The sequence below is a fragment of the Drosophila takahashii genome, chromosome 3R (genome assembly GCF_030179915.1).
Source record: "Drosophila takahashii strain IR98-3 E-12201 chromosome 3R, DtakHiC1v2, whole genome shotgun sequence".
NCBI lineage: Eukaryota > Metazoa > Arthropoda > Insecta > Diptera > Drosophilidae > Drosophila > Drosophila takahashii.
In genome coordinates this window covers 36,598,426-36,622,740 of record NC_091681.1, presented here as the reverse complement: position 1 = coordinate 36,622,740, position 24,315 = coordinate 36,598,426, and the positions used below count along the sequence as shown (strand labels likewise).

Genomic DNA, 24,315 nt, shown 5'->3' with positions numbered 1-24,315 from the left:
TAATTCCTTTTTTTTAGGGCGAAATCGCCCTAAAACGTTGAACAAAATAGCAAAAAAAATGTTCTGAAATTGCCCTAAAACCAAGGAAGAGTCAAACGAAATTTTAAGACGCAATTAATGGATACATATGTAATACATGTGTGTATGTGTGTGTGGTTGACAGGTCAAAACAAGTGAATGTGTGTGTATATTAGGGCGGACCTTTTTCTATGAATTTTGATGCTGAGCGCATTTGACTTTAGAGAAGTCCACCCTTTTTCTTCTTCTTTGCTACTTTTCGTCCGCTGCAGTGGCAAGGGTGGGGGTAGAAAGAGTTGCATTGTCTAGACTTTGTCATAATTTTTCGGGCGCTTGGAAGTGAATGACGTGTTTTTGAGTAACTATTTGTTTGTGAGAAAGTAAAAAAATGGAAACGGTATTAAAAGACTTGGGAGGCGATTCTTTCTCTGTTTTCTGGTGAGTACATACATATATAATTGTGCAATTTGGATATTAATAACTAATTGAATTTACATATCTGTAACAGAGGAAAATGCAGCTGAAACTTAAAAGATTTGACTGGAAGCAGAGTTTTGGAAGTGTGGCAGAACAAAGTAAGAACATTAATAAGAGTATACATATATGTATGTGTATATGTAAATAATGCTTGAGGCAAAAAGATGATGCAACAGAATACACACATGTGTACAGATGTATATATTTACCAGAAATCTGTGTTTATGCACCGGACAAACCGCATTCACAAGTGCATATGCCTAAATAACCCCAAAATTTCTATTGCGTCATTTCGTCAGTAACCGAAATTTGCTTTTGTTGCTTCTTTTTTTCCAGAAGTAGCAGCAAACGCAATCGCAGACTAAATAAAAATTCTGACTGTTAGTAGTGCATTTTTATATTAATTTCTAACAATTTTTTTTCTTGTTTTAGATTGAGAACGTCTTTGAGATCCAGCTTCCGCAAACCACTTTTCGCACTTGTTAAAAGCGAAAGTAAGGGAATAAAACTGCTCAAATCTTTGGAAAGCCACGCTGAAGGTACATATGTGCTTTTTCTCTTTTTCTTTTCTCATTCAATAAATAGACTGTTTTTATTTTATAGAGATACAATCAACTTTAATTTGGCTTGCGATCCATTCAGTGTTGGTGCGACAGCAATGACAAAAAAGGACGGCGGGAGCAAGAACGCGAAGCACACCATTGCGGACCCGCGAAGCCGTTTCTTGGTTTGGAAGGCTACTGTTGGGGAACTGCAAACACATCTAAAGGCATTGACGGAAAATTGCTAATCTGGAAAGCCGAAACTGCAACCATTCAGCTGCAACGTGGGAACAAGCCCTTTTTGACCTTGGTGAATTTCCAGTTTACCTATCAGAGGTTTTTTTATAGAATGCGAACCTTATTGAAAAGTATTGATGTGTGCTTCAAAATATTTTTTGTTTTAAACCACGACATTTATCCAAAAAATGTTTTATGAAATTCATTTAGAGTCTGATAAGAAAGGTAAAGTTTTATCCGAACTCTTGAAGGATTATAAAACCTTAAAACTGTAACTATTTTAAAGAAACAATCTGTTCATCAAAAAAAAAAAATATTATTTCTATGCATTCAATTAGAAGTAAAATTTTATAATCAGTACTTATTGTAATAAACCTTAAAAGAACTAAAATTCCCTCCGGCGGAAGCACACAACCTAAAGACCAAAAAATACATTAAGCCAAAACATTATTTTTAAGATCGATGTAATTCTTTTAGCAATAAGAATAAGTAGAAAAGTATGTAAATGTATATAATTAGAAATTGTGTAAATATCAACAAACAAAAATATAAAAAAAAAACAAAAAAAATATAATGAAATTGTATTTTTATTTATGAAAAATGGCCGTGAAATTTTGGGGAGCATTTTGCATATTTTAGGGCAATTCGCCTATAAATCCAGAGAAAACGCCCTAGATTTATGAAAATCTGCCTTTAGTTTTAGGATATTTTTCCTTATTTCTAGGGCAATTCGCCTTAAAATCCAGAAAAACACCCTAGATTTATAAAAAATTGCCTTTAGTTTAAAGGTATTTTTCCGATTTCCAGGGAAATTCGCCTATAAGTCCAAAAAAATCGCCCTGGATTTAAAGGAAACTGCCTTTAGTTTAAGGGTCTCATTTCTTATTTTTAGGGCAATTACCTTTGAAAATAGAAAAATCGCCCTAGATCTACGAAAAATCGTCCTAAATGTATGACAAATTCACCCGTATTTTTAGGGCAATTTGCCCTTATTTTGTTGCCTAGTCGCCATTGACCCCCGTTTTAGGGCGATTTTCCTTGTTTTTAGGGCGATTTTACCGGAAAATTTCTATGAGTGCAGGCATTGCAGTTTAATTTTTATTTCATTAACGTAACATCAGCACCCCGAAACCCCCTGAAACCCAACCCACTACCAATCCCAACCACATCAAGGGCGTCCGTGCATCGCTAAGCGGCTTTGTCTCATTATCTCCCAGGTGCACGTTGTACATATGCGTTGTGGGTGGCAAATTGCGAGCAAATTAAGTGTTTCAATTCCGTTGAGATTTCCATTTCCATGAAGTTTCCCCGCATTCGCTTTTCGGGGTATTCGAAACCCAGGGATACGCAGGATACGGGCATCCTTTTGCCTGAAGCCGAGTTTATAGTGCGTAACGCCATCAAAAATAGTTAACAGCATTGAAATGCTTTTAGCTAAAATGCGCTGCGAGTCCTGGCTATGCGTAAAAAGTTTTGTTCAACTCTCAGGACGAGCAAATGGTGTCCTGCCTGTCTGCCTGCCGTAATGTGTGGAAAATAAAATTATTTTAGATTTTATACCCCATTTTATACCTCATCACCAACCAGGTGATAATATTAAACATCTTGCGAGCGCTTTAATTTTCACCATCACCACAAAAGCTTAAACTTTTTAGTGCCTTGTTTTTGTTCGTAGCTGCCGACAAAAACACACAGAAGTTTTATGAAAAATTGCAACGAGCACAATAAATATTTGTTTGTATATATACAAAATATTTTTGTTAATATGCATACACTCATTTTTTTTGCCATAAATTTCATCAGCATAAAATTCATACGGCTTCTTTCGAAGATTTTTTTAATCAGCCGTTGGCACTTTAAAAAAAAAATCATATGAGAATTTAAACACCTCTTATGGCGCCTGCAAAAACTTCTGGCCAAAAGTTGAATGCAAGTTTTTAGCTGCAAATCGCTAAACTTATTTCTCTATTAAGACAAACACCTTCTTCGCAACTCTGTAGATATTTTTTATTTTTTCAACAAATAAGCAAAAGTCCAGGCAATTTATTAAGTGGCTTTCTGTGATATTTTCACCTTATGCAAATATTAACCTATATTTTCATTCAAATGTTGTCCACTTGGATGGTTTTATTTAAATGTGAAAATGACTTCTTGTTATTTTATTTTTGTTCTGATTTCATAAAATTTATTAATATTAGTTGAACCTCTTGCTTGTTTTCTCTTGGCAAATATAAAAGTTTTTTATCAAAAATATTTATTTAATAACTATTATTAAATATCCAAGCTAAAAAGTCCATTAATAATACTTTACAAGTGGCAAACACTCAAGTGGAATTTTTCTTAGTTTTTAACCTTTTTATACCCTTGCAGAGGGTATTATGATTTCAGTCAGAAGTTTGCAACGCAGTGAAGGAGACGTTTCCGACCCCATAAAGTATATATATTCTTGATCAGCATCACAAGACGAGTCGATCTAGCCATGTCCGTCTGTCCGTCTGTCCGTCTGTCCGTCCGTCTGTCCGTCTGTCTGTTTCTACGCAAACTAGTCTCTCAGTTTTTGAGCTATCGGGATGAAACTTTCCCAAAAGTCTTCTTTCTATTGCAGGTAGTATATATGTCGGAGCCGACCGGATCGGACAACTATATCTTATAGCTCCCATAGGAACAATCCGAAAGAAAAAACTTTAAAAAATTCTAGCTTCGGTGTTTTTTGAAATATTACCTTCTACTTTTGGGGATGTTATTTTTTAAATATATCTGAATTTCGAATTAATTATTTAAAAAATCGGACTACTATATCATATAGCTGCCATAGGAACGATCGGAAAATTAATGGAAAAGTAATAGGAAATAAATTCTAGCTTCTTTGGTTTTTATTGTATTATCCCCTACTCTAGGATATGACTCTTTTTAAATATTTTCGAATTTCAATTTTAATTTGATCAAAATCGGACGACTATATCATATAGCTGCCATAGGAACGATCGGAAAATTAATGAGAAATATTAGAAAATTGAACATTTTTGCGATTTGTAAATTAATAGGAATGATCTGCAAGGGTATATAAGCTTCGGCTGGCCGAAGCTAGCTTCCTTTCTTGTTCAATATAAAATTTAAGCTAAGTTTAGTTCATAAAATACTAGATTCCTTCTGGTTAAACGCAAAATGCTTGTTGTCCCTTAACAAATAAGCCTACTTAAAGCAAAGATAGCCCCTTATATATTTGCTTACCCTGGGGAACGGTTTAGTGTCTTTAAAAATCTCGTTTCAGGCAGCGGCCGTGCGCCCTGCTCGGCTTTGTTCACTGGTAATTGCTTTTCCTTTCAGCCATTGTGTTGCCGGGATAAACGCATCCTCTTTCGCTGAGCGATTCCTTGTGGGCCGACGAATCGCGAATGGGCAGGGAAAAATCCAGGAAAACCGCAGCACATACGGGCCACGAAAAACACAAAGGTGCTTGCCAAAAGGACCTGCACTTTATATAGATTTCTTGCAGGAGCTGCGCGTCGCGTTGCGCTGGCCAACTTCAAATCCAAACTGACCGCAAAACATTTGCACTTTGGACTTTATGCCAAGAAGTAGGCGGCGGCGGCAAACCAAAGTCGCAGAGTCGTCGGCAGCGACGTTAAATAATAACAATAAAAACCCAACCAAAGGCAGTAAAGCCCAAAAACGCGAATCGAAAGGGAAAACTGCAAGAGTGTAAGTGTGTGTATAGAAAGGAGGGTTGGGAGGTCCTTAGACCCCATCGAAAAACCAGTAAAAATCGCAGTGTTGCAAAAGAAATTATGGACGCGTTGTTGCTGCTGTTCTGTGCTAATTTGTGTTTGCGGCTTTCGCACATCAAACAGCAAACAGCAACAACAATCCTGTTGTTGTGGCTGTGGGTCAGCACGAAAAATGAAGTTGACCCGCTTTTCCGACGAGGAAAATGTGGAGCAAAGGCAGCAGCGGCAGCGCCACTTCCGAGCAAAATTTACATAGGCTCGGCGAAGAAATTATGCATGCCTCTGTTGATATTGAAATGCCGAGCAGGTTGAACTTTGAGCCAACACCACCCACTCATGGGGAAAGCGAGGAAAAGCCTGGGAAAGCCAGAGGCGAGACTGCTTTCACTTTTGGCCAGAATCGCCATTTGCAGGCGATAAACACGTAAGGCACGAAAAATAAACAAGGCGTGGCTCGACGTAGACGTCGGCGTTTTTTAGCCAAGTTAACGTGAAAGTCGGCGGCATGTAAATTGGACTAAGTACCACACAGAAAAAAAAAATCGGTATTAAATGGGGTCATTTCTACCTTATTTCATATCAATTAATGTCAATTCTATCAAGTTAATATTTAATCATTTCATAAAAGTTATAAAAATGCTGTTTTCAAATACCAAATGTTGTATTTTTTGAACAAATATTGTAAAATAAGATAAACATAATCTTTATTCATATCATAATAATATGAATAACTTGATATTTTACCCGCCCATATCAATCTCATCTCTTGTCAATTTTTTTCTGTGTAAATACCAAGTACAAATGTGTGTGTGCGAACGTCTCAGGAAGTCGTTAGAGCGGGAAAGGACATGCCAAAGACCAAAGGCGGCAACCTTTGTGGGTCAAAAGCAAGAAATAGAAAATATATAAAAAATAGAAGTGTGCCACCACAAAGTCAAACGCAAAAAAAGCAGTGTCCCCCTTTTGACCACGAATAAATCAGTGGGCCAACAATGCACGGCGAGAACTTGGCACAAATCCATTAACATTAACACTCTCATTTTCATTTTCATTTTCGAGGAGTCGCATGCAGAAGCCCATTTACCATTTACGTAAACTTGGCCAACATGCCAACTCAGGCCCAAGACAAACGTTTTGCTAGCTAAACAAAATGAACTTTTAATAAATTCATTACCCCGGCACTTTATGGCCCCAACCCATACACACACATCTTGGCCAGATTCGATGCACTTTGCTTCACTGCACTGCCTGACATTACGTATACGCCCCGTACATTTATGAACAATCAACTTTATAGCCTGTGTGTGTATATATGTTCTAGCTTTCTGCTCTGCTCTGTTTTATTGGCATTTGCACTTGTGTCTGACTCTTCCAAGATATTTTCAATTGCAAGTTATGTGTCGCAGGGAATTGTCCGCCCAAGTGGGTGGCTCCTTATTGATGGGATGTGTGCAACACAACAATTTAATGGCTGCCAACTGACGGATGTTGAAGATGGAGCTTCTCTTCGTCTCCACCGAATAAAAATGCTGAAAAAGAAATAGAGACATGGCATGAGTATTGAATTGTAAATGCAGGGATCAATCATTTAATTGGAAGACAATAGGATCAACTGTAAGCCGAATAGCTACGCGCAAAAAAAAGAAAGTCACGGTCAAATCGATATGCGCAAGGTAAATTTCTGGCATTTCTCTCTCTTTCGGAGATTCTCTGACTTCGAAAAAAGAGGAAGAAGCGATGAGACAACTCAAAACAAACTCTCTCATTTCACAGCTGTTCAATTCGAGCATAACAAGTCAAAATTGATACCACATTACGTAAAATCGATCATCGTTTCATGTCAAGTTTTTTTTTTTTGGACATATGGATTTAATGCTGACACCCAAAAATATATAATGGCTCATTTAATTCTTTATTAACTTCTATAATTACAGAATCGCATTGCAATCGCCGCTGGCCCAAGGTCAGAGGGCATTTAAAAATGTGTTAGCCTGGGCCGAAACAAACGACACGACAAACTAAAATGCGACGATTACATCTTGAAACGAAATAAATTATTGTGCACATCGCAACGAGCTGACCCAAATACACAAAGCGAAAAAGGGGGGCGGTCGTAATGCGAAATGGGAATGGGAAAAGCAAAGGGACCAGCAACAAAATGCTGGCTGCCATTGCCAGCTGATTATCGCTAATTGTGCCCAAGGAAATAGAAATTAAACGAGTCGGGATCGAGGACGGCCTTTCCTATTTCCTGACCATCGTGCTGTGTGTACACTGTGTGTGTGAGAATTTCGCGGGCAGCGTTTAATTTAATTTCGAAGCAGGTCTTTAAATATTCACTGCAATTTATTTGATCAATAATTGTGCAGGGCAAGGTTGACGATTTGCCTGACAAATTGCCCGGAAAATAAAAGAAAATAAATTGAGATTAATTGAGGTGACGGCAAATCAGGCTTTCGCTGCTTTCAATGTCACCGCTTTTGACCTTTTGGCATTAGAAGCAGGCTGTCGATTGGAAGCGAATTTGCTTCTCAGAAAACTCCCAAAATTATGTTTCAGGTAGGCTGTGAATCTAGAGTCACCTCCTTTTGTTAAGTAAAACCTAGGCCTAATATCATTTTACTTTTGTCTACCCAACAGAAACATTCGCTGCCTGACAAGGTTAACAAAATTTCGGTATTACGTAAAATGATAGGCCTTCAAAAAAAGCGACCAGCCGCCGGAGACTACGTAGTGCCCAATAATTCGGTTCTCAATTTGCAGCAAAAGCCAGGTCTTTACGATCCCACACCGAACGCCATGGAGAAGGCCACCAAGTGTCGCTACTGTGAGAATATGGCCAAGAATTTCCTCTACCTGGAGAGCCTCATTCGGAACAACAAGGATAACAATAACGATAAGAGCCCCAAGTGCAGCCTGTGCAACTCGTCGCTCAAGTATTTGGAGTATGTGAATCGCAATATTCGTCAGGTGTTCGGCAACTTCGATGCAATTGTCCAGGCGGATCGCGCTCTGGCCGCCAAGCCGGCCATGATGCCCAAATATTCGGTGGGTCCGCCTCCCTCGGAAAAAATTCAGGACTCACGGGCCAAGGGCGGTGCCATTGTCTCGCCTCAGAAGTCGACCAAAAGTTTAAAGTCCACGAAGATCACCACCTCGAAGTTAAAGTCCAAGGAGAAAACAGCCATCAAGAGCCAGAAGTCATCGAAGTCGCTCAAATCGCACAAGTCCTCCAAGTCCTTAAAGTCTGGAAAGTCCGCGAAGTCTGGAAAATCCCAGAAGTCCACCCTCAAGCTGGCCAAGAAGGGTCTGTCATCCAAGCTATCCCGTCCGAAGAGCGCCAGTCCCAAGAGCCAAATCAGTCACGGCAAGATGATATTGAAGAGGAAGTTCCGGAACAAATTGGCCGGCAGCAAGGTGGTTCGCAGTGTCAGTCAGTACCGCAGTTTGGCCTCCAACCGCTCCAAACTCTCGAAGGGATCGAGCCACAAGAAGCTATCGAAGCAGCGATCCACCGCTGCTCCGCCGACCAGCATCAACTGGCAGCTGCTCAAGAAGAACCTGCCCAAGCGACCCACTCCAGTCAAGTAGAGGCAATGTCGGGGATCGGGGATCAGCAGAAACCGTTCTTAAATTATCTCGTTTGTCAAAATTCAAGTTTTCTTTTGCATGAATAAACTAAAACATTTTAATAGAACAATTAGGCCGAATTGGATTTTTTTTGGAAATGATTTAGGGGTTAATAACTAGGTTAAATAAATCAAAATCGAAGTCCCCAAGATCTGGAAATGAACTGAACTTCAAACCACTCAGTTCTTAAGATAAGAAAAATAACAAACTTATTAAAAAAAATTTTAATATTTATTTATATTTCTTTTTCTGTAATTATAAATGAGCGTTAGGATAAAAACAAAGAAATATATAACTAAAATCACTTGAATGATTTCTGGAATATAAACCAGGGACCGTAAATAATCATTATTTGAGATTTTTATTTTAAAAAGACTACTGTGATATTTTGTTTTAAACGTCAAAAATAACGTTCTTTTTACTCTTGTCCACAAAGTATATGCATTTCAACAAATCTGGAAATCAAATTATCTGTTATTTGTTCATGTCTATAAAGTACATAAAAACCAGTTAAATTGTTGATTAAAATATGTAAAAACCTCAGTAGGCCTTTTAAAATAAAAATCTCAAATAATGATTATTTACGGTCCCTGATATAAACACATTCGAGCTAACAAAAATCCAAATATGTCACCCTAAATCTTTATGAGTCAACAATTTTTTTTAAGAGAATTAGATTTGCTGGCAAAAAATAGTTTGCCATATGGAAATTCCATTAACTTTATTATCCGCCAATCAAAGTGGTTTGAGTCATACATTTCAGCTTATCAACAAAGTTATTCAGCGACTTCCTAAATTTGGAAACCTATATGCTAAGAACAAATAATAGCAAATAAAATTTTGTATTATTCCTTATCAATTATGGAATGTCCCAAATAGTAAGATTTAATTTAAAAACAAAAGCTTCCGACTATTCAGAGATTTATATAGCTGACAATTGTGCCCCCATAAACGCCACTTCCGCTGAATCCAGTAGCAAAAGTCGGAATGCTTTGTATTTGTATTTTTAAAGCCACTGATAACACGAATCATATACACAGATTATATTTAGTATATACAGGCCCACTTATTACTTGACAAAATAGCTCGGCTTCAGTATTCCAGAAACGTTTGATTGAAGCGGTTTAAGAAATTAAAATGTTTATGCTGGCTACTTTTTTCCTGTGTGCCCTAACTGTGGGTAATTTGCTTGCATCTTCGGCAGCTTATCAATTCAATGGGTACAATTCTGAAAGTCAGTGTAGCCAAACCATTCTTACTGCACTAGAGCCGATGAACGCTTTCATTAGAGATACTAGTAACCAGCTAAAGACGATAGAAAGTGAGCAGAAATCTACGCAGAAGTCTCTGCAGGCTTTAAAGGACGAACAGGAAACTCAAATGATCGAAATTCACACCATGATGGACGCCCAACTTTTGGCAGTTCAAACTGAGCTGGAAAACCAATCTTGCCAGAAAACAATCTCACCAGATGAGTTCAAGGCCGAACTTCTGACACTTCAGGACAAAATGGATCACCGATTTCAGGAGCAGACACAAAATCATCACAAGCTTAAAAACCAACTTTCGGCGGCGCAATCTGCACTGGCAAAACAGCAGACAACCCTTCAGAACATATTAAACCAGATCATCACGCAACAAAATACTGAAAAATCAGCCAAGAAGAGCATTACGAAGGAAGACCTCGAGGCGAGCTTAAACAACCTTAAGAGGAAAATGGAGGATCAAATTAGTGCGATTCAGACCAGTCTTACGGCGCTTATGAAGAAAACCGAGGACCAGTCCAGGCTGGCTCCTCCCCAGACGACAACTCCGAAGCCCCCTACTTCAACCACCCAAAAAAATTACCCCGCGGGAACTCAACAGATCGGAGAAAGATTCTTTTATATTGAAAATAAGAATAGGCAAACATGGAATGAGGCTGCAGCTACATGTCGAAAGATGAACGGATTTCTAGCATCTATCAAAGATAAAGCCGAGTTAACTGCCGTTACAGCAAAACTTAAACGAAATTCTTTGTATTGGCTTGGTATTTCAAGAAGCAAGAACAATTCGTTTGTGTCTCTGGCTTCTGGAAAGAAAGCTGGATTTTTAAATGGGTATATTGAAAACAAGTCCGCAACCAAGAATTGCATTCTTTTATATAATGAAAGAATGTATAGTATGGATTGTGATCAATATGACTTGTTTATTTGTCAGTTTGATAATCAGGTATAGAAAAAAAAACGAAAAAAGTAAGATGGGTATCACGTTTAATCCAAAAAAGAAGTTATAAATAATATTGTTTGCATTTTTAAATATTAAATATTTCCGATTATTAACATACTTTGTGTGTTGTTGACCTCATTATGAGATTTTCTTTTTTCGGGGAAGTGGGACTTATCAGTGTCCTACTTGGTTTTTTTTGTTTTCTGTTATTCCAAAGAATTGGATGATTCTTAAATAAGCTATATTGTGATACCCAGTATTTCCTGCAAGAAAAATGACTATTCTTAATAAAAACATTTTATTATTTTGTGGGAATTGCCAATAATTTATTTTTAAAGATGGAATTTTGTTCAAAATAGCATATTACCATTCCTGAGCTCACTTATCTTAAAGGAAATAGTTTGCACATGTGGTAATTTTGGTTTTTGATTTGAAATCGTTGTATTCGGCATATTGGTATTTCAGAGTAATCTGATCCGGGCGGCTTATCAGAAATATTTATGGTTTCATTTTTGCTCGAACAACTATTTTGGTTTCAGTATTCCAGAAACGTTCGATTGGAGTGGATTAAAGAAATAAAAATGTTTAATCCGACCCCATTTCTTTTGAGTGCCTTTATTGCCAGTAATTTTCTTGGATCATTGGCAGAATGTCAGAGCAATGAACTCAATTCTAAAATTCCGTTTAGTCAATCCGTCCAAACTGCATTACAGCCAGTGGATGTTTATATGAATGACACCCGGAATCAGCTGAACAAGATCGAATATGAGCTGAAGGCAACACAGAACCATTTCCTCTCGGTATTGGAGACTCAGAGTAAGCGGCTAAATCAATCCTGCCAGAAAGGAATCTCTGAGGACTACTTCAAGAGGGGGCTCGATGATCTTCTATATAAAATGGATTGCCAACTTCGGGAGCAGACAAGCATTCAACACAATCGCTATGATCAAATTTCGAGTTGGCAAATTATACTGGCAAATGAGCAAAAAATTCTGCAGGACTCTTTAAATAGGACCGTCAGGCAGCAGTACTTGGAAGACTTGGAGGCTAACTTAAGAACGTATCAGGAAAAAATGGAAGGCCAACTTACAGCGGTTCAAGCCAGTTTAAAGAAGATTCTGGAGAAAATCGAAGGCCAATCCAATCAGGCAACCACTTGCATCCAGACCCCTCGTGCTCCCGAAACTACAGAAGCAGAAATCCAGTTAATCTTCAAAAAAAACATCTTCATTGAAAAAAATTTCAACCAAACGAAAACGGGGTTTCAGCCATTAAAGCTTACCGCAAGCAATAAACTCAAAACAATCAAACCCTAAATGTTAATAAAAATATTGTAATTGTTTTAAAATACATATAAATAAATAAAAAACTAAATTAAACAAGGCATTAAACAAGCGATTTTTTCCATTTTTAAATTTCTTTATGGCTAGAAAAAGGGTAAACAAATGAGATTACAAATTACAAAGAAAAGGGTTAATTTCAATTTGTGGTTCTTCCAACTTAGATCTCGGTTAATATTGAACCAAAAATCGTCTTGACGAGGTAAAAGAGTAGTGTCGATCGCACCTTCAACATAGGCACATTTTAAAAACTTTTTTCATTGGGCACATTTGGCAATTAAAACTGAATTTAATTATTTTCGGCTCCACTGGTCTGCCCGGCTTAAATTTTTCAAACTTACCTATTTGTAGTCACACGACGATGATGCATTGAGAAATTATAAAACACGTAGAAGGAAACGAATGCGACCCCTATTAAATATTGTTGATCAGGATCAGGAACAGGATCACTAACCGTCAATGAACGCTGAGATCTCGAAAACTATAAAAACTATAAAGTTGCGATGAAACATATAGGCTCTAGGGATTTCTGACCAACGTAATTTTTGTAAGGTTCAAAAATTGCAAAAGGTAAGAACTAAAATATTCAACAAGTATTGATTCTAAGAAAAAAATTGGAATGTCGTGTATGAAGTGACGTCACATTAAATAACGTCACTATGACGTGAACCAATTATTCGGCGTTATATTATCGCCTCCAAACGGAAATAGTTTGGGCATCTGGTAATATTGGTTTCTAAATAGAAATCTGCAAAAAATATAGGATTTTCAATCGCTAATCCAAATACAGAGAAATCAGATGAGAAATTATTTGCATATATAAGGCTTATAAGCTTCATCAAAAAACTAATTGGCTTCAGTATTCCAGAAACGTTTGATCGGAGCGAATAAAATTATTAAAAATGTTCAAGTTGGCATCCTGCTTCTTGTGCGCCTTTATTGTCGCAATATTTCCTGCGTTCTTGGCAGGCTGTCCAGACAATGGAAGCCTTTGTAAAAGTCAGTGTACCCAATCAATCCGAGCAATGAATGAAACCAGAAACCAGCTAAGCAGGATGGAAGATAACCAGAGCGCCACACAAAACAATCTTCAGGCGCTCAAATCTCAAATGATCGAAATTCGCACAATGATGGACACCAAAATTTCGGCTGCTCCAGCTGAGCCTAAAAACCAATTCTCACAAGACTTCATGGCAATACTTCAAGAATTTCAAAATTCAATAAATCAACGACTTGAAGATCTTGAAAAATCGGTTTACAAAAGCATAACGAAGGAAGACCTGGAATCGCTTTTAAAGACGTTCGAGATAGAAAACAGTAGTACGGTTCAGTCCAAGCAGGCCAGTCAAGAACTTCCCACACCTAATTTCCAGCGGATCGGCAAGAATGAATACCATATTGAAAATAAGCTTGAACGTAACTGGATTGAAGCTGCGGAAATCTGTCGGCAGATGGGCGGATACTTAGCCTCCATCGAAAACGAAGACGAGATGAAAGCTATTGAAGATGCAGTCAACGCAAGAGAGCACTACTGGCTTGGAATGCACTCTTTTAACAAGGATTGCGAGTTTGTGTCTTATGCCACTGGAAAAGCAGCTACAGTTTTACATTGGGGACAAAAAGTTAGCTACAGATGCGACAAACCAGTTGCGTTACGTGAAACCAAAATGTACGACATGCCTAGTGTTAATGACCGCTTTTGTTTTATTTGTCAAAAGAAATAAGCAGATATAGATAAGCTGTCAAAACCATTTTTAACACACTTTAAAGTCTAATACTAAAATTCAGGAATAAATAAAATAATGTTTGATCAAATAATGTTCGATTGCAACTAAATATAATTAATAAATATTATTATTATTTATATATTTATTTTGTTTATAATGAAAATAATAAAATGAATGAATTCTTAAATAAACTACCTTCATAATACCAATTTATTTTATTTCCCTTAGTATGATAAAAAAAAGCGAGGAAAGAAAAGGTTTATGTAATTTAAACACGTTCGCCTTTAACTTTGATTTCTGCGCATTTACAGTTCACAGGAGTGAAACCAAGACCAAGACCATTCGAATTAAAAGTCTTTGGTCAAAAACAGTTTCCAACAATTTTAGGAGTTAGAAGTTTGAATTTTACACTCTGACAGAACTAATCAAAACAAGTTAGGCCCCATTTGTGGTGTCTCTAGCTTAGCTCTCGGTTGGATATTAAACTAAAACTTCTCTTGACGAGATAAAAAAATTTGTGACGATCGCACCTTCAACATACTAAAAATTTTTCAAAACAATTACAACCATATTTAAATGGCTCCACTGGTCTGGACTGCTCCAATTTTCCAAATGAATTTTGCAATCTTCAAATCCATACTATATCCAAAGGCGAACCTAGCCATATGAAAGCCATATAGAGTTTGGATCGTCTTGAAGAGTACTTACAGAATTTGAAATCAAAATCCGACCCCAAAAAGTCGACCCCTTATGCAATATTGTTAAGCAGGATCACTACTCATGTCCGTCTTTATGAACGCTGAGATCTCGAAAATTTTAAAAGCTAGTAAGTTGCGATTAAGCATCCAGTTATAGAAATTTCTGATTTTGTTTTTTTGTTTAGGGCCACAAAAGGTATTTACTGAACTTTTAAATAGGCCATGTTCACTTTAATAATAACACAGTTCTCTAAGTCCTCATCACATTAATTAGTCATCTGAAGGATTATTCTCCTTTTTCTCCTAAAAATGGAATTTCGTGTAATGAAGTGACGTCACTTGAAATAACGTCACTATAACGGGAACCAATTTTTCGGATTTATATTATCGCCTATAAACGGAAATAGTTTGGGCATCTGGTAATTTGGGTTTTTAAATATAAATAAATTTAGAGAAATCAGATAACAAATTATTTTAACGCATGGCCAACCGGCATATATAGGGTTTATAAGCTTCATCATAAAATTTATTGGTTTCAGTATTCCAGAAACGTTCGATAGGAGTAAATAAAATTATTAAAAATGTTTAAGTTGGCATCCTGCTTCTTGTGCGCCTTTATTGTCGCAAATTTTCCTGCGTTCTTGGCAGGTTTTCCACAAATAGATCCTCAGTGTAGCGAATCCATTCAAACTGCACTCCAGCCCATTAATGATTATATGAAAGAAACGACGAGCCAGCTGGACAGCATAGAAGTGAAGCTAAAGGCCACGCAGGATCGTATTTTGGCAGTGCAAAGCGGACTGGAATCTCATAATGCATTTCCTGAAGACCATTTCAAGACGCAGCTCGAGACCGTCAGGCAGCAATACTTGGAAGACATAGAGGCGAGTTTAAAGAGGCATAAGGAAAAAATGCAGGATCAACTTACTGCTGGTTTAAAGGAGATTCAGGACAAAATCGAAGGACATTCTATTCAGACACGTAAGACTCGCTGGGCCCCTCACGAAACCATCTCAGCCAAGTTCCAGCTGATCGGCAAGAAATTCTACCATATTGAAGATAAGGTCAAGCTAAATTGGATTAAAGCTGCAGATATCTGTCGATGGATGGGCGGTTACTTAGCAGACATTGAAGACGAAGACGAGATGACAGCCATTAAAGCTAATGTCAAAAGAAATACCTACTACTGGCTTGGAATCCACTCTATGAACAAGGAATGCAAGTTTATGTCCTATGCCACCGGAAGGGCAGCTACCGTTTTACATTGGAGAAATCCCTCAAGCTTCAGATGTGACAAATCAGTTGCGTTATTTAACAACTTAATGTTTGACAGGCCCGGCGATAATGATCAATTTAATTTTATTTGTGAGAAGAAATAAGCAGGTAGAGATAAATTACAAAATAAAACTAAAATGTAAAGTGGCAAACCATTTTTATAACCTTATAAAGTTTAATATTAAAGTTTGGGAATATATATAATTTTTTTTTTTCAAATAATGTTCGATTGCATCCATATATAATCACTATGGACGGCAGTCCATGTAGTGACGAAGCGCACCAGGAGAGTGTGCGAAGGCGACTACTATATATACACGAAGAAATGAAAATCTACTGTGATGGTCCGATCATAATGAATGATACACCTATCGAAAGGTATTGCAAAAACTAACAGGATTGCATACCAAGACTTTAAGAAAATCAATTGGCTTGGAAGAGAGAGCGGTGAATGTTTTAATTGTATTCCTTTTGAAAATACCCGTCGAATGAGGGGTCATTTGTCAAAATCCGACGCTCCGTTCAAAAGTTATAGCCAAAATAAGATTTCCTTCGTCTTCCCAAAATGAAAATTTAATTCTGTTAGTCAGTTTGTCAGTTTGTCAGTTTGTCAGTTTGTCCAAAACATGTTTTTTAAGTTTTGAAAATTTGATATGACGTTGATCACATCGATATAAAAAACTTTTGTTCTACCACTTTTGGAAAAACTCGCTAGTTTAGCGGAAAAACAGCTATAAATAGCTAAAATTCGGAAAGCCGTAACTTCTATACTACTAAAGCTACAGGCTTGTGCTGCATCTCGTTTGAAAGGTATTTTTAAATGCTATAAACGCCTTCTATATGCAATTTGTGTAAATGTAATACTTAAAAAAATATGAACAAAAGACAATTTTTTAAAACTTTTTTTTTAGCTTTTTTTTATTTTTCTCAAAAACGGCTCTAACGATTTTCTTTAAAACCTTAAACTGTATAGCCCTTGAGATTCCTTAAATTTTGGTATATAACACATTACTGTAAAAAGTCACGTTTAAAAGATATTTTTATTCGACAATGGCCACTTTTGCCAGCTCGACCAATTAACGCTCCCTGAGTATTGAATTTTGTGGGAGGGTATCCGAACTGTATTTTAGGGTCATGGAATCAGTAAATTTGCACTTAAGAATCTTAAGAATATAGGAATCTTTTGTTCTACGACTTTTGGAAAAAGCCGCTACTTTAGCGGGAAAAAGCTAAAAATAGCTAAATTTCGTTAGTTTGTAAGTTCTACACTACTAAAGGTACCGACATGTGCTATACATCGTTTAAAAGGTATTTTGAAATACTTAAACGCCTTTTTAACTTAATTTGTTTAAATACAATGGCTTATAAATTATGATTGACCAATTTAAATTTAAATGTATGTATATATTAGCTCCTATGAGAGCAAATGTAAGCAAACAAAAACTTCTGATATCAAATAAAAACACCTCTTAACGAGGTAAAAAACTAGTGACGATCGCACCTTCAACATACAAAAGTTCTGATATCAACATTTGTGACGAAAAATTATTACACTCGTCATTAAATAGACTTTCTAATATTTTCTCATTCGGCACGCTGCAATAGAAAATGCCTGTGAAGGGAAAAAGACCGGAATAGTTTGCTAGGGCGGGCCGAATGAGAAAATATTAGAAAGTCTATTTAATGACGAGTGTAATAATTTTTCGTCACAAATGTTGATATCAGAACTTTTGTATGTTGAAGGTGCGATCGTCACTAGTTTTTTACCTCGTTAAGAGGTGTTTTTATTTGATTGTTATATATTATAAATTTTCATATTAATTTTTAGAAAACGAATTAAATTGTTAATATTTATACAAATTATAAACTTTGTTTTTATTAAATTTTCCTCCAAAAACTAAGGGTAAAAGCAACGAGTTAAAATAATTTACACTGCTTTCAGCATTTACTTTGATTTCGGCGAGATTCCAGTTCGCATAATTGGCCGCTGCTTCCGTTGGCAAAAAGAGTTGTCCTTTTTATAATTTATAATTTGAATAATTTGAAAAATTATGCACCAGGTGGTAGAGCCGCAACCGCTAGGGAGTCCTTTGTTTAGAGGTCCTTTTTTGGGGTCTCCGTCTCTGAATCCCTCAAACTGGTAACTCTTTTGTTGGCGCTGGCGCTCTTTTAATTGTTGCAAATATTATTTTTATTTTGAGTGTTGACAAGCACGCAATTAGCGTCCCTTAACTGCCGCACCCCTCCATAAAAAAAATCGTGGTTGACCTCGTTTGTTTAAAGATTTTCTGCGTGCAGGGGAGGGCAAACGGTCGACCTAGCTTCAGTTTTCATTTAACGACCGGACGACAGCGTCCAAATATTTTCACAATTTAAATGCAAGTGGATTGCGGCGATGGATGAGTTGGACAGGGGGATGGGAATAAAGGGCGGTGGGTGGTTCCTGGTGTTTGGGGTTCAAAATGGCGGGCAGCGGCTAAGCAGATTGCCAACCTAACTGACTTTGGGGCCGCGGCCGGCAGTTTGACAATTTTTCGCCATGCCCGCTCAAATATGCCGCATACGCAGCTGGGTCCCTCGAAGCACGACCCTTCATTTGTTTATATGCCACCCATGGCCCACCGCCCACTACCAACATCCCCTTTAACACCCATTTTACTGCACAGCAAGAAAATAAGAGAAACATCAACTAAGAGACCTTGAATCAAGGTTAGATGCTCCTTAATTTATTTCTTGAATATTGGGTGATACCCCCACTCGGGTAAGCAATGAAAGAAATTTTGGAATTCAAAAAGTGGGCAAATTTTAATGTATTTTAAAATTAAATAACATTTTTTTTGGTCTCTTTTTAAATGTTAAAAATTATAACGATTAAAAAATAATTCTGTTAATTGAACTTTGTAAGTTGTTTACTAAAGAATCAAGAAAAAATCGTTCAACTTCCGTTTTTTAAGACATACAAATTCTACAGTCAAGAACGAAGTGTTTTTTTTTTTAGTGTACCACAACTGGGCGTCTGTCCTTGTGTTTGTGTGGGTGCACGCCTCGTTGACCGTTCGGATAAAACTTATTAGACACAAGTGTATTTAGCGCATATGTGTGGGTGCTCCCCCGTGGGCGGCCGTCCCTCTCTGTGTGTGTGTGAGTTGTTGTGTTAGTGAGTAACTAACTGCGGGCAGTTCAGTTGAGTTTGGTTCCACGGGCGGACCGAGATACCCAGCTAACCGGACTAAAACGGAGCACGCATCTGCATATATCAATCGGAGGATGCCCGCAGCCAACCAGCCTTCCCATTGCACCCATGTTGTGCATTTGAACAGAAATAATATTTTCCCATAGACCAGATTTCAGGAGAGGGGAATGGGGGAAGGATAGTGGCGGGATCGGTGGACCGGCAACTGTGTGACGTTGCCGCACAATTCCTTTGTAATTAGATAACGTAACAAAGCAACAACACGGCGACCACTGCACTTCCGCTCCCGCAGGCGTTTACTACCCGTTTGGCAATGCACTTTTGCACCACGCCCCCAGCGCCCCTGACCGTTTTCCGTTGCATTTTCGTTTTACGTAAAATGTTGAGAGCCTTTTCTGATTATTTGGCAAAATCGCAACATTTACCGCCGCAGTTCCCTGTTCCCCCTTGGCAGTATAATTAGCCGCAGTTATACCCTTACCCCACCCCTTTCCACGCCCTTTTTCCCCATCAAGCTGCGACTGCAAAAATCCGGCCTCCGATGTTCAATTTCCACAGCCTGCACACTCGACTGCCTTTTCAGCCGATGCGTTCGCAATTGCAGGAAGGGAACTGGGACAGGACGGGACAGGATCCGATAGTGGAGTTCCCGGTTTCGGTTTCCTCATATTCACCGTTGACCAAAGCCCTGCTTCAGTTTTTCGGCAAGGACCACTTCATCCGCTATTGAAGGGGAAGGCTTAATCTGACCAAGGAGAATTCACTTAGCATTCGGTGTCCTCTCCAGTACCTCATAATTGGCCACCGCCTGAAAAGCATCTGGACGAAATTCTGTAATTAGTTTAACTTTAAAATGCATTAAGAGGATCATAAAAATCGGTTAAAAAATAAAATAGCCACATCCTAATATGTTGGTTGACTTACAAGGACATTTGGCGCCCAACGTGAGGCCGTATTTAAATGTTATAAAATAATTACTGTCATTAAGGAGTCCATATCCAATTATTATATTTGATGTCATAGATTTTGATAACTCCTCCCAACCACATTATTTTACAACCACCCTTAAGATAAACAAACTAAATATAAAAACTATAAGAAAAAAATGTAAAAATATATAACAGATTTTTAGTTTACTCCATTTATAAGTATAATCTACTGATTTAAAAAAGCCACCTTTGCTTTGATTGCCACGCTAATAAAGCCAACTTGGTCCTTGCAAACGTCACGTCTTTTTGGAAAATTTACGACCCTCCACTAGCTTTCGCTTCGGGTTAAAAACCCTTAACCGAACCCATTCCCCAGCAGCTATAATTAGGTAGCACATTGGATGCCACTAAAATGCGCCAGCCGACAAATGACCTACAATAAGATTTAGTGTGCTCTCGAGCAGCTAAACTTAATATTTCACGTGCACTTAACCTACGGGTTTAAATGTCGTAATTTTCTCATTGGCAAACCCCTCGCCCGAGGTGGAGGAGCATCTCGAGCTACTCGAATGTTTTACTGTCTCAAAGTTTGTCTCAATTACGTGCGTGCCAGACTGAGGCAGCTCATCCCGATAGCCCAGCCCATATACCATATCCCATTGGTCGAACTGAACTGAACCGAATATTTCTGGTGAGACTACGGCGCATTTCTCAGCAGGGTCGCAGGAGGAAAGGACCCGCAAACCTCGTCCCGTTTGTCATTGGCAACTTTTTAATTAAAAGTTTCATCCGAGTAATGGGATATTTGCACTGCGAAATGCCACGGCGGCCAGCGACGATACTTGATACTTGTGCAATATTTGTGGGCGTCCCTCGTCCTTCGTCCTGTCTGTCCCCTTCCAACAAGGATCTAATTGCCAAAAGGATTTGCAAAACTTCAGCCTTACATAACGTTCTGCGCTGACCTCCATCGCTATCTTTATCTTTATCCGGCCGTTTGTTGCTGTTGCGCTGCAAACTTTTGGCCAGCAATTGCCAAACTATGCCGAACACGGCACTACGTGCGTCGAGCTAATGAGCTGCAAGAGTCACGCCCGCAATTAGCCGGGCAGGGATTTTAATTAGGACCCACCTAACGATCCAGGGCGGTCCCAAGATCATTTAATTAATATTCTCAGTTTATGGGTCAGATATTGAAAGGAAATACTTTAGAAAGTAAGAGATCTGTAATTCTATAAAGTTAGTTTTACTTTAAAGTCCATTAAGAGACTCATAAAATTAATAGACCAAAGAAAATAACCACATACCAATGAATTCCTTCACTTGAAAGAACATTTGGCGCCCAACGTGGGGCCTAATTAAACTGTTAGGAAATTATTTTTTTAAGATAGTTGATGATTAACCCTCAAGGACTTATTTAAATCCCAAAGTAGATTGGTGTTTCATTTTAGACCGGAAGTGACCCACTTAGACGTGACCAAAATTTAAGAGAAAACAGTTCCCAGAACCAAGCATAAAATTCGTCGTAGATCTACCTACATCAAAGTCAGATTTTTCAGGGAATCCCACTTGGGGAACTGAGAAAGAGAATATATTTACGAATTTTCCACCCCCGAAACTGCCACCCAACCACAATCAATTACCAACGGGCAGTGTTTAGACTTCGATGTTCGTTGTTCACTTTTCACTGTTCACTGCTCAGTGTCCACGTCTAATCGCCGCCGGATGTCCGCACAGAAATTTGCTTTCGTTGTTTTTGTTCCAGCAGCCGGACTCTCGTTATATTTGCCTGTTTTTCAGACGGGGGATTCCGATTCTGTCGCCTATTCTGCTCTATTTTAGCGTTTTTTTCTGGTTTTTTTGTTTGAGCCAACTTTGTTGTTGTCAGCATTCGCTTTCAATTTCCTCATCCACTCGAACTAACATCCTTCCGCTGACTTGTCGTGGTTGCTCATTCATGGCCGTTTTCACAGTGTCCGCTGGACAGAACAGTAGTAGCAGCGGCAGCAGCAGCTAGTCGTTCTGGTCAGTCGTCAATCGGCAGTCGTCAGCAGTGAATCCGAATAACACTGGACCGCCCGTCCGTTTGTCAATCAATTGTGAATTGTTTATTGAATGTTGTCGTTAGACTGCACACAATGCCGCTAACAGCCGGGCAGGAGTTGTCGGTTTGGCTTCGTTTGCTTTTCCTTTCTGGCTATCTGGCGATTTTTTTCGGGTTTCGAAAGCGGCCCTTTTTAGGGGACAAGGGTATAAGCATTCTATAGAACGTTTGAAACAGGAAAAGAGTTTATTTTTTAACAGTTTATTTAGGCCCCACGTTGGGCGCCAGATGCCCTTTCAAGTAAACCAACATATTTTGAGAAGTGTTTTTTTTTTAACTTTTTAACGACTTAAAAAAGGTCTCTAGTGGGTATCCCGTGGTCTGATCCTTTGATCATAGTTTTCTCTCTAGTTTTTCCCCCCAATTCTGTTTGTTTCAAGTTTGGACATTGGCGGACGGCTTAGGACTGACATTGTTTGCCCTGTCAAACGCTCCATTTTGTATTTATCTTTTTGTGCGCTGATCGATTTGTTGTTGGGCCTGGCTTTTCATTGAGTGCCTCGGCCATTATCCTAACGCATTTCTTTTTGTCGTTTTTGTTTTTTAAGAGCCACCGCTGCATGCCCGCACTCTCATAAATTCGCCCAAATGGAAATGGTCTTTGTCCGTAATGAAATAGTGTTGACTTTCCTCACACTGGCACTCCGCTCGCTCGCACACACATCGAATCGCGTGTCCTTAACAAATGCACGAAATTGCTTTTAAACGAGGACGACGCCGTGCAGTCTGCCGCCCAGCCTCTGAGCTTCAGCCTCCCCAACCTCAGATTTTCCATCCAGCATCCACCACCCAGTGGCATGTGATGATTTGTTCGCACATAATGAAACTCATCAGCAGCTGCAGCCCGGAAAAAGTGGGAAAAAGGCGGGAAGTCGGGAGGCAAAGGGGTTCGCTCATAAAGTACAAGCCAACTTGTTCGGATCGAGGCTTGGCATAAATTCAAAAAGTACGACGACTGCGAGAACCCAACGGCCACTCGGCGGGAAAATGTAGTAAAAGCATTTTACAGTTTCATTTTCCACGACTCACTGCCGACCACTGTCCATTTGTCCAGCCGTCCCTCTGTCCATTGGTCCGCCGTCCGCCATCCACAGCTCGGCTTTTGTGCGATTTACTTAATTTGAAGTGTGCCGGGGTCATCGAGGCATTCCTTTTAAAATCAATTCGAAGTTTATTTTTCTTGTGGCTTCTTCTTCGCTCTGCGGCAGCCCAACCATCGCATATTTTCTTCGTTTGCTTTCAATGTTTGACTTGGACTGTCGCACTATTTATGCACGTCTTTGCTCCGCAGACAGCAAGGACCCACTTTGGCCAGGACATTATGGCCGATGAGCAGGCGGAAGAAGAAGGCAGCGGACTGGACCGGAGAAACATGGGGGACCTGAGGTCGTCCCCACTTCTGCCTGCTATGCAAACTATGTAAAATAATCTCTTTTATTGCTGAAATGTTTATTCAAATATGTTTTTATATTAACAAGTTTATGGATCAAACGGGAGCAGATGGGATTTGTGCACAGAAAAAAAAATTTAAACGATACAAAAATGTACACTGTGGATAACAAAAAAAACTACAGTTTTCAGATATAAAAATTTTGTAAAGCATTAATAATAATAATTAATAACATTTTATTTGTATAAATTTAATGGTTTTAAAATAAAACTTAAATAAATTAATAAATTAATGTAAATTAAATAAGGTATTTCTAAATGAATTTTCATTAGCAGTTAATCATAAAGTTCTCATTAAAAATTAATATAATTTGGCTTTATTTCTCTTCGTGTGGCTCCGTTTCCTAGCTGCCAGCCTGGGGCAAGAGTGAATTTTAAGCTGCGCGCAAACAGCTTGAGCAAATTCATTAACAACAGAACCGCCGCCCTTAGTCGCAATCCCAATCCAAATCCAAAATCCCCGCCCAACCGAAAAGGGAGCTCAGCGCTACAGTTGCGGTTGCTTTTGCCTTTCGCCTCCGAAAATGAGGGCAATGCATTTGTCCCGAGGGTGCCAGAGTGCCAGAGACCAATCCCCACCAGAAATGGGAGCAGATCTGCGGGTTGCCAAGCACTTGTTTTTGATGTGACGCTGATATTTAAAAGTGGAGTTCACATCAAAGTTACACAGCGGTCCAGAATGGCCGACATCCCTGTCATCATCATCCCCATCAACATCATCCCCATCATCATAATGCGCAGTCAGCAGGTTTCCAGTTGG

At 38.6% G+C, this 24,315-nt stretch overlaps 2 protein-coding genes and 1 long non-coding RNA gene across 3 annotated transcripts; all 3 read left to right on the top strand.

The window, feature by feature from the left end:
• Nucleotides 1-298: 298 nt before the first annotated feature.
• Nucleotides 299-1,813, top strand: LOC123003361 (uncharacterized). The gene is made up of 4 exons (XR_006412561.2): nucleotides 299-456; nucleotides 527-593; nucleotides 928-1,034; nucleotides 1,099-1,813. It is a non-coding gene; the product is annotated as an uncharacterized lncRNA (long non-coding RNA).
• Nucleotides 1,814-7,613: 5,800 nt separating this feature from the next.
• Nucleotides 7,614-8,672, top strand: LOC108063542 (micronuclear linker histone polyprotein). Its single transcript, XM_017150666.3, has one exon. The coding sequence runs from the start codon at nucleotides 7,691-7,693 to the stop codon at nucleotides 8,591-8,593; it is 903 nt and encodes a 300-aa protein (XP_017006155.3). The 5' UTR covers nucleotides 7,614-7,690; the 3' UTR covers nucleotides 8,594-8,672.
• A 1,232-nt stretch (nucleotides 8,673-9,904) lies between these two features.
• LOC138913324 (interaptin-like) lies at nucleotides 9,905-12,156 on the top strand. The gene is made up of 2 exons (XM_070216602.1): nucleotides 9,905-10,621; nucleotides 11,554-12,156. The coding sequence occupies exons 1-2, from the start codon at nucleotides 9,905-9,907 to the stop codon at nucleotides 12,154-12,156; spliced, it is 1,320 nt and encodes a 439-aa protein (XP_070072703.1).
• The last annotated feature ends 12,159 nt before the right edge of the window (nucleotides 12,157-24,315 follow it).

Coding starts and splice junctions, on each gene's coding strand:
- LOC108063542 (XM_017150666.3), top strand. CDS start 7,691: ATGATAGGCCTTCAAAAAAAGCGACCAGCCGCCGGAGACTACGTAGTG.
- LOC138913324 (XM_070216602.1), top strand. CDS start 9,905: ATGAACGCTTTCATTAGAGATACTAGTAACCAGCTAAAGACGATAGAA. Junction 10,622..11,553: donor ATAAAGCCGAGTTAACTGCC/GTTACAGCAAAA, acceptor ACTGCATTACAG/CCAGTGGATGTTTATATGAA.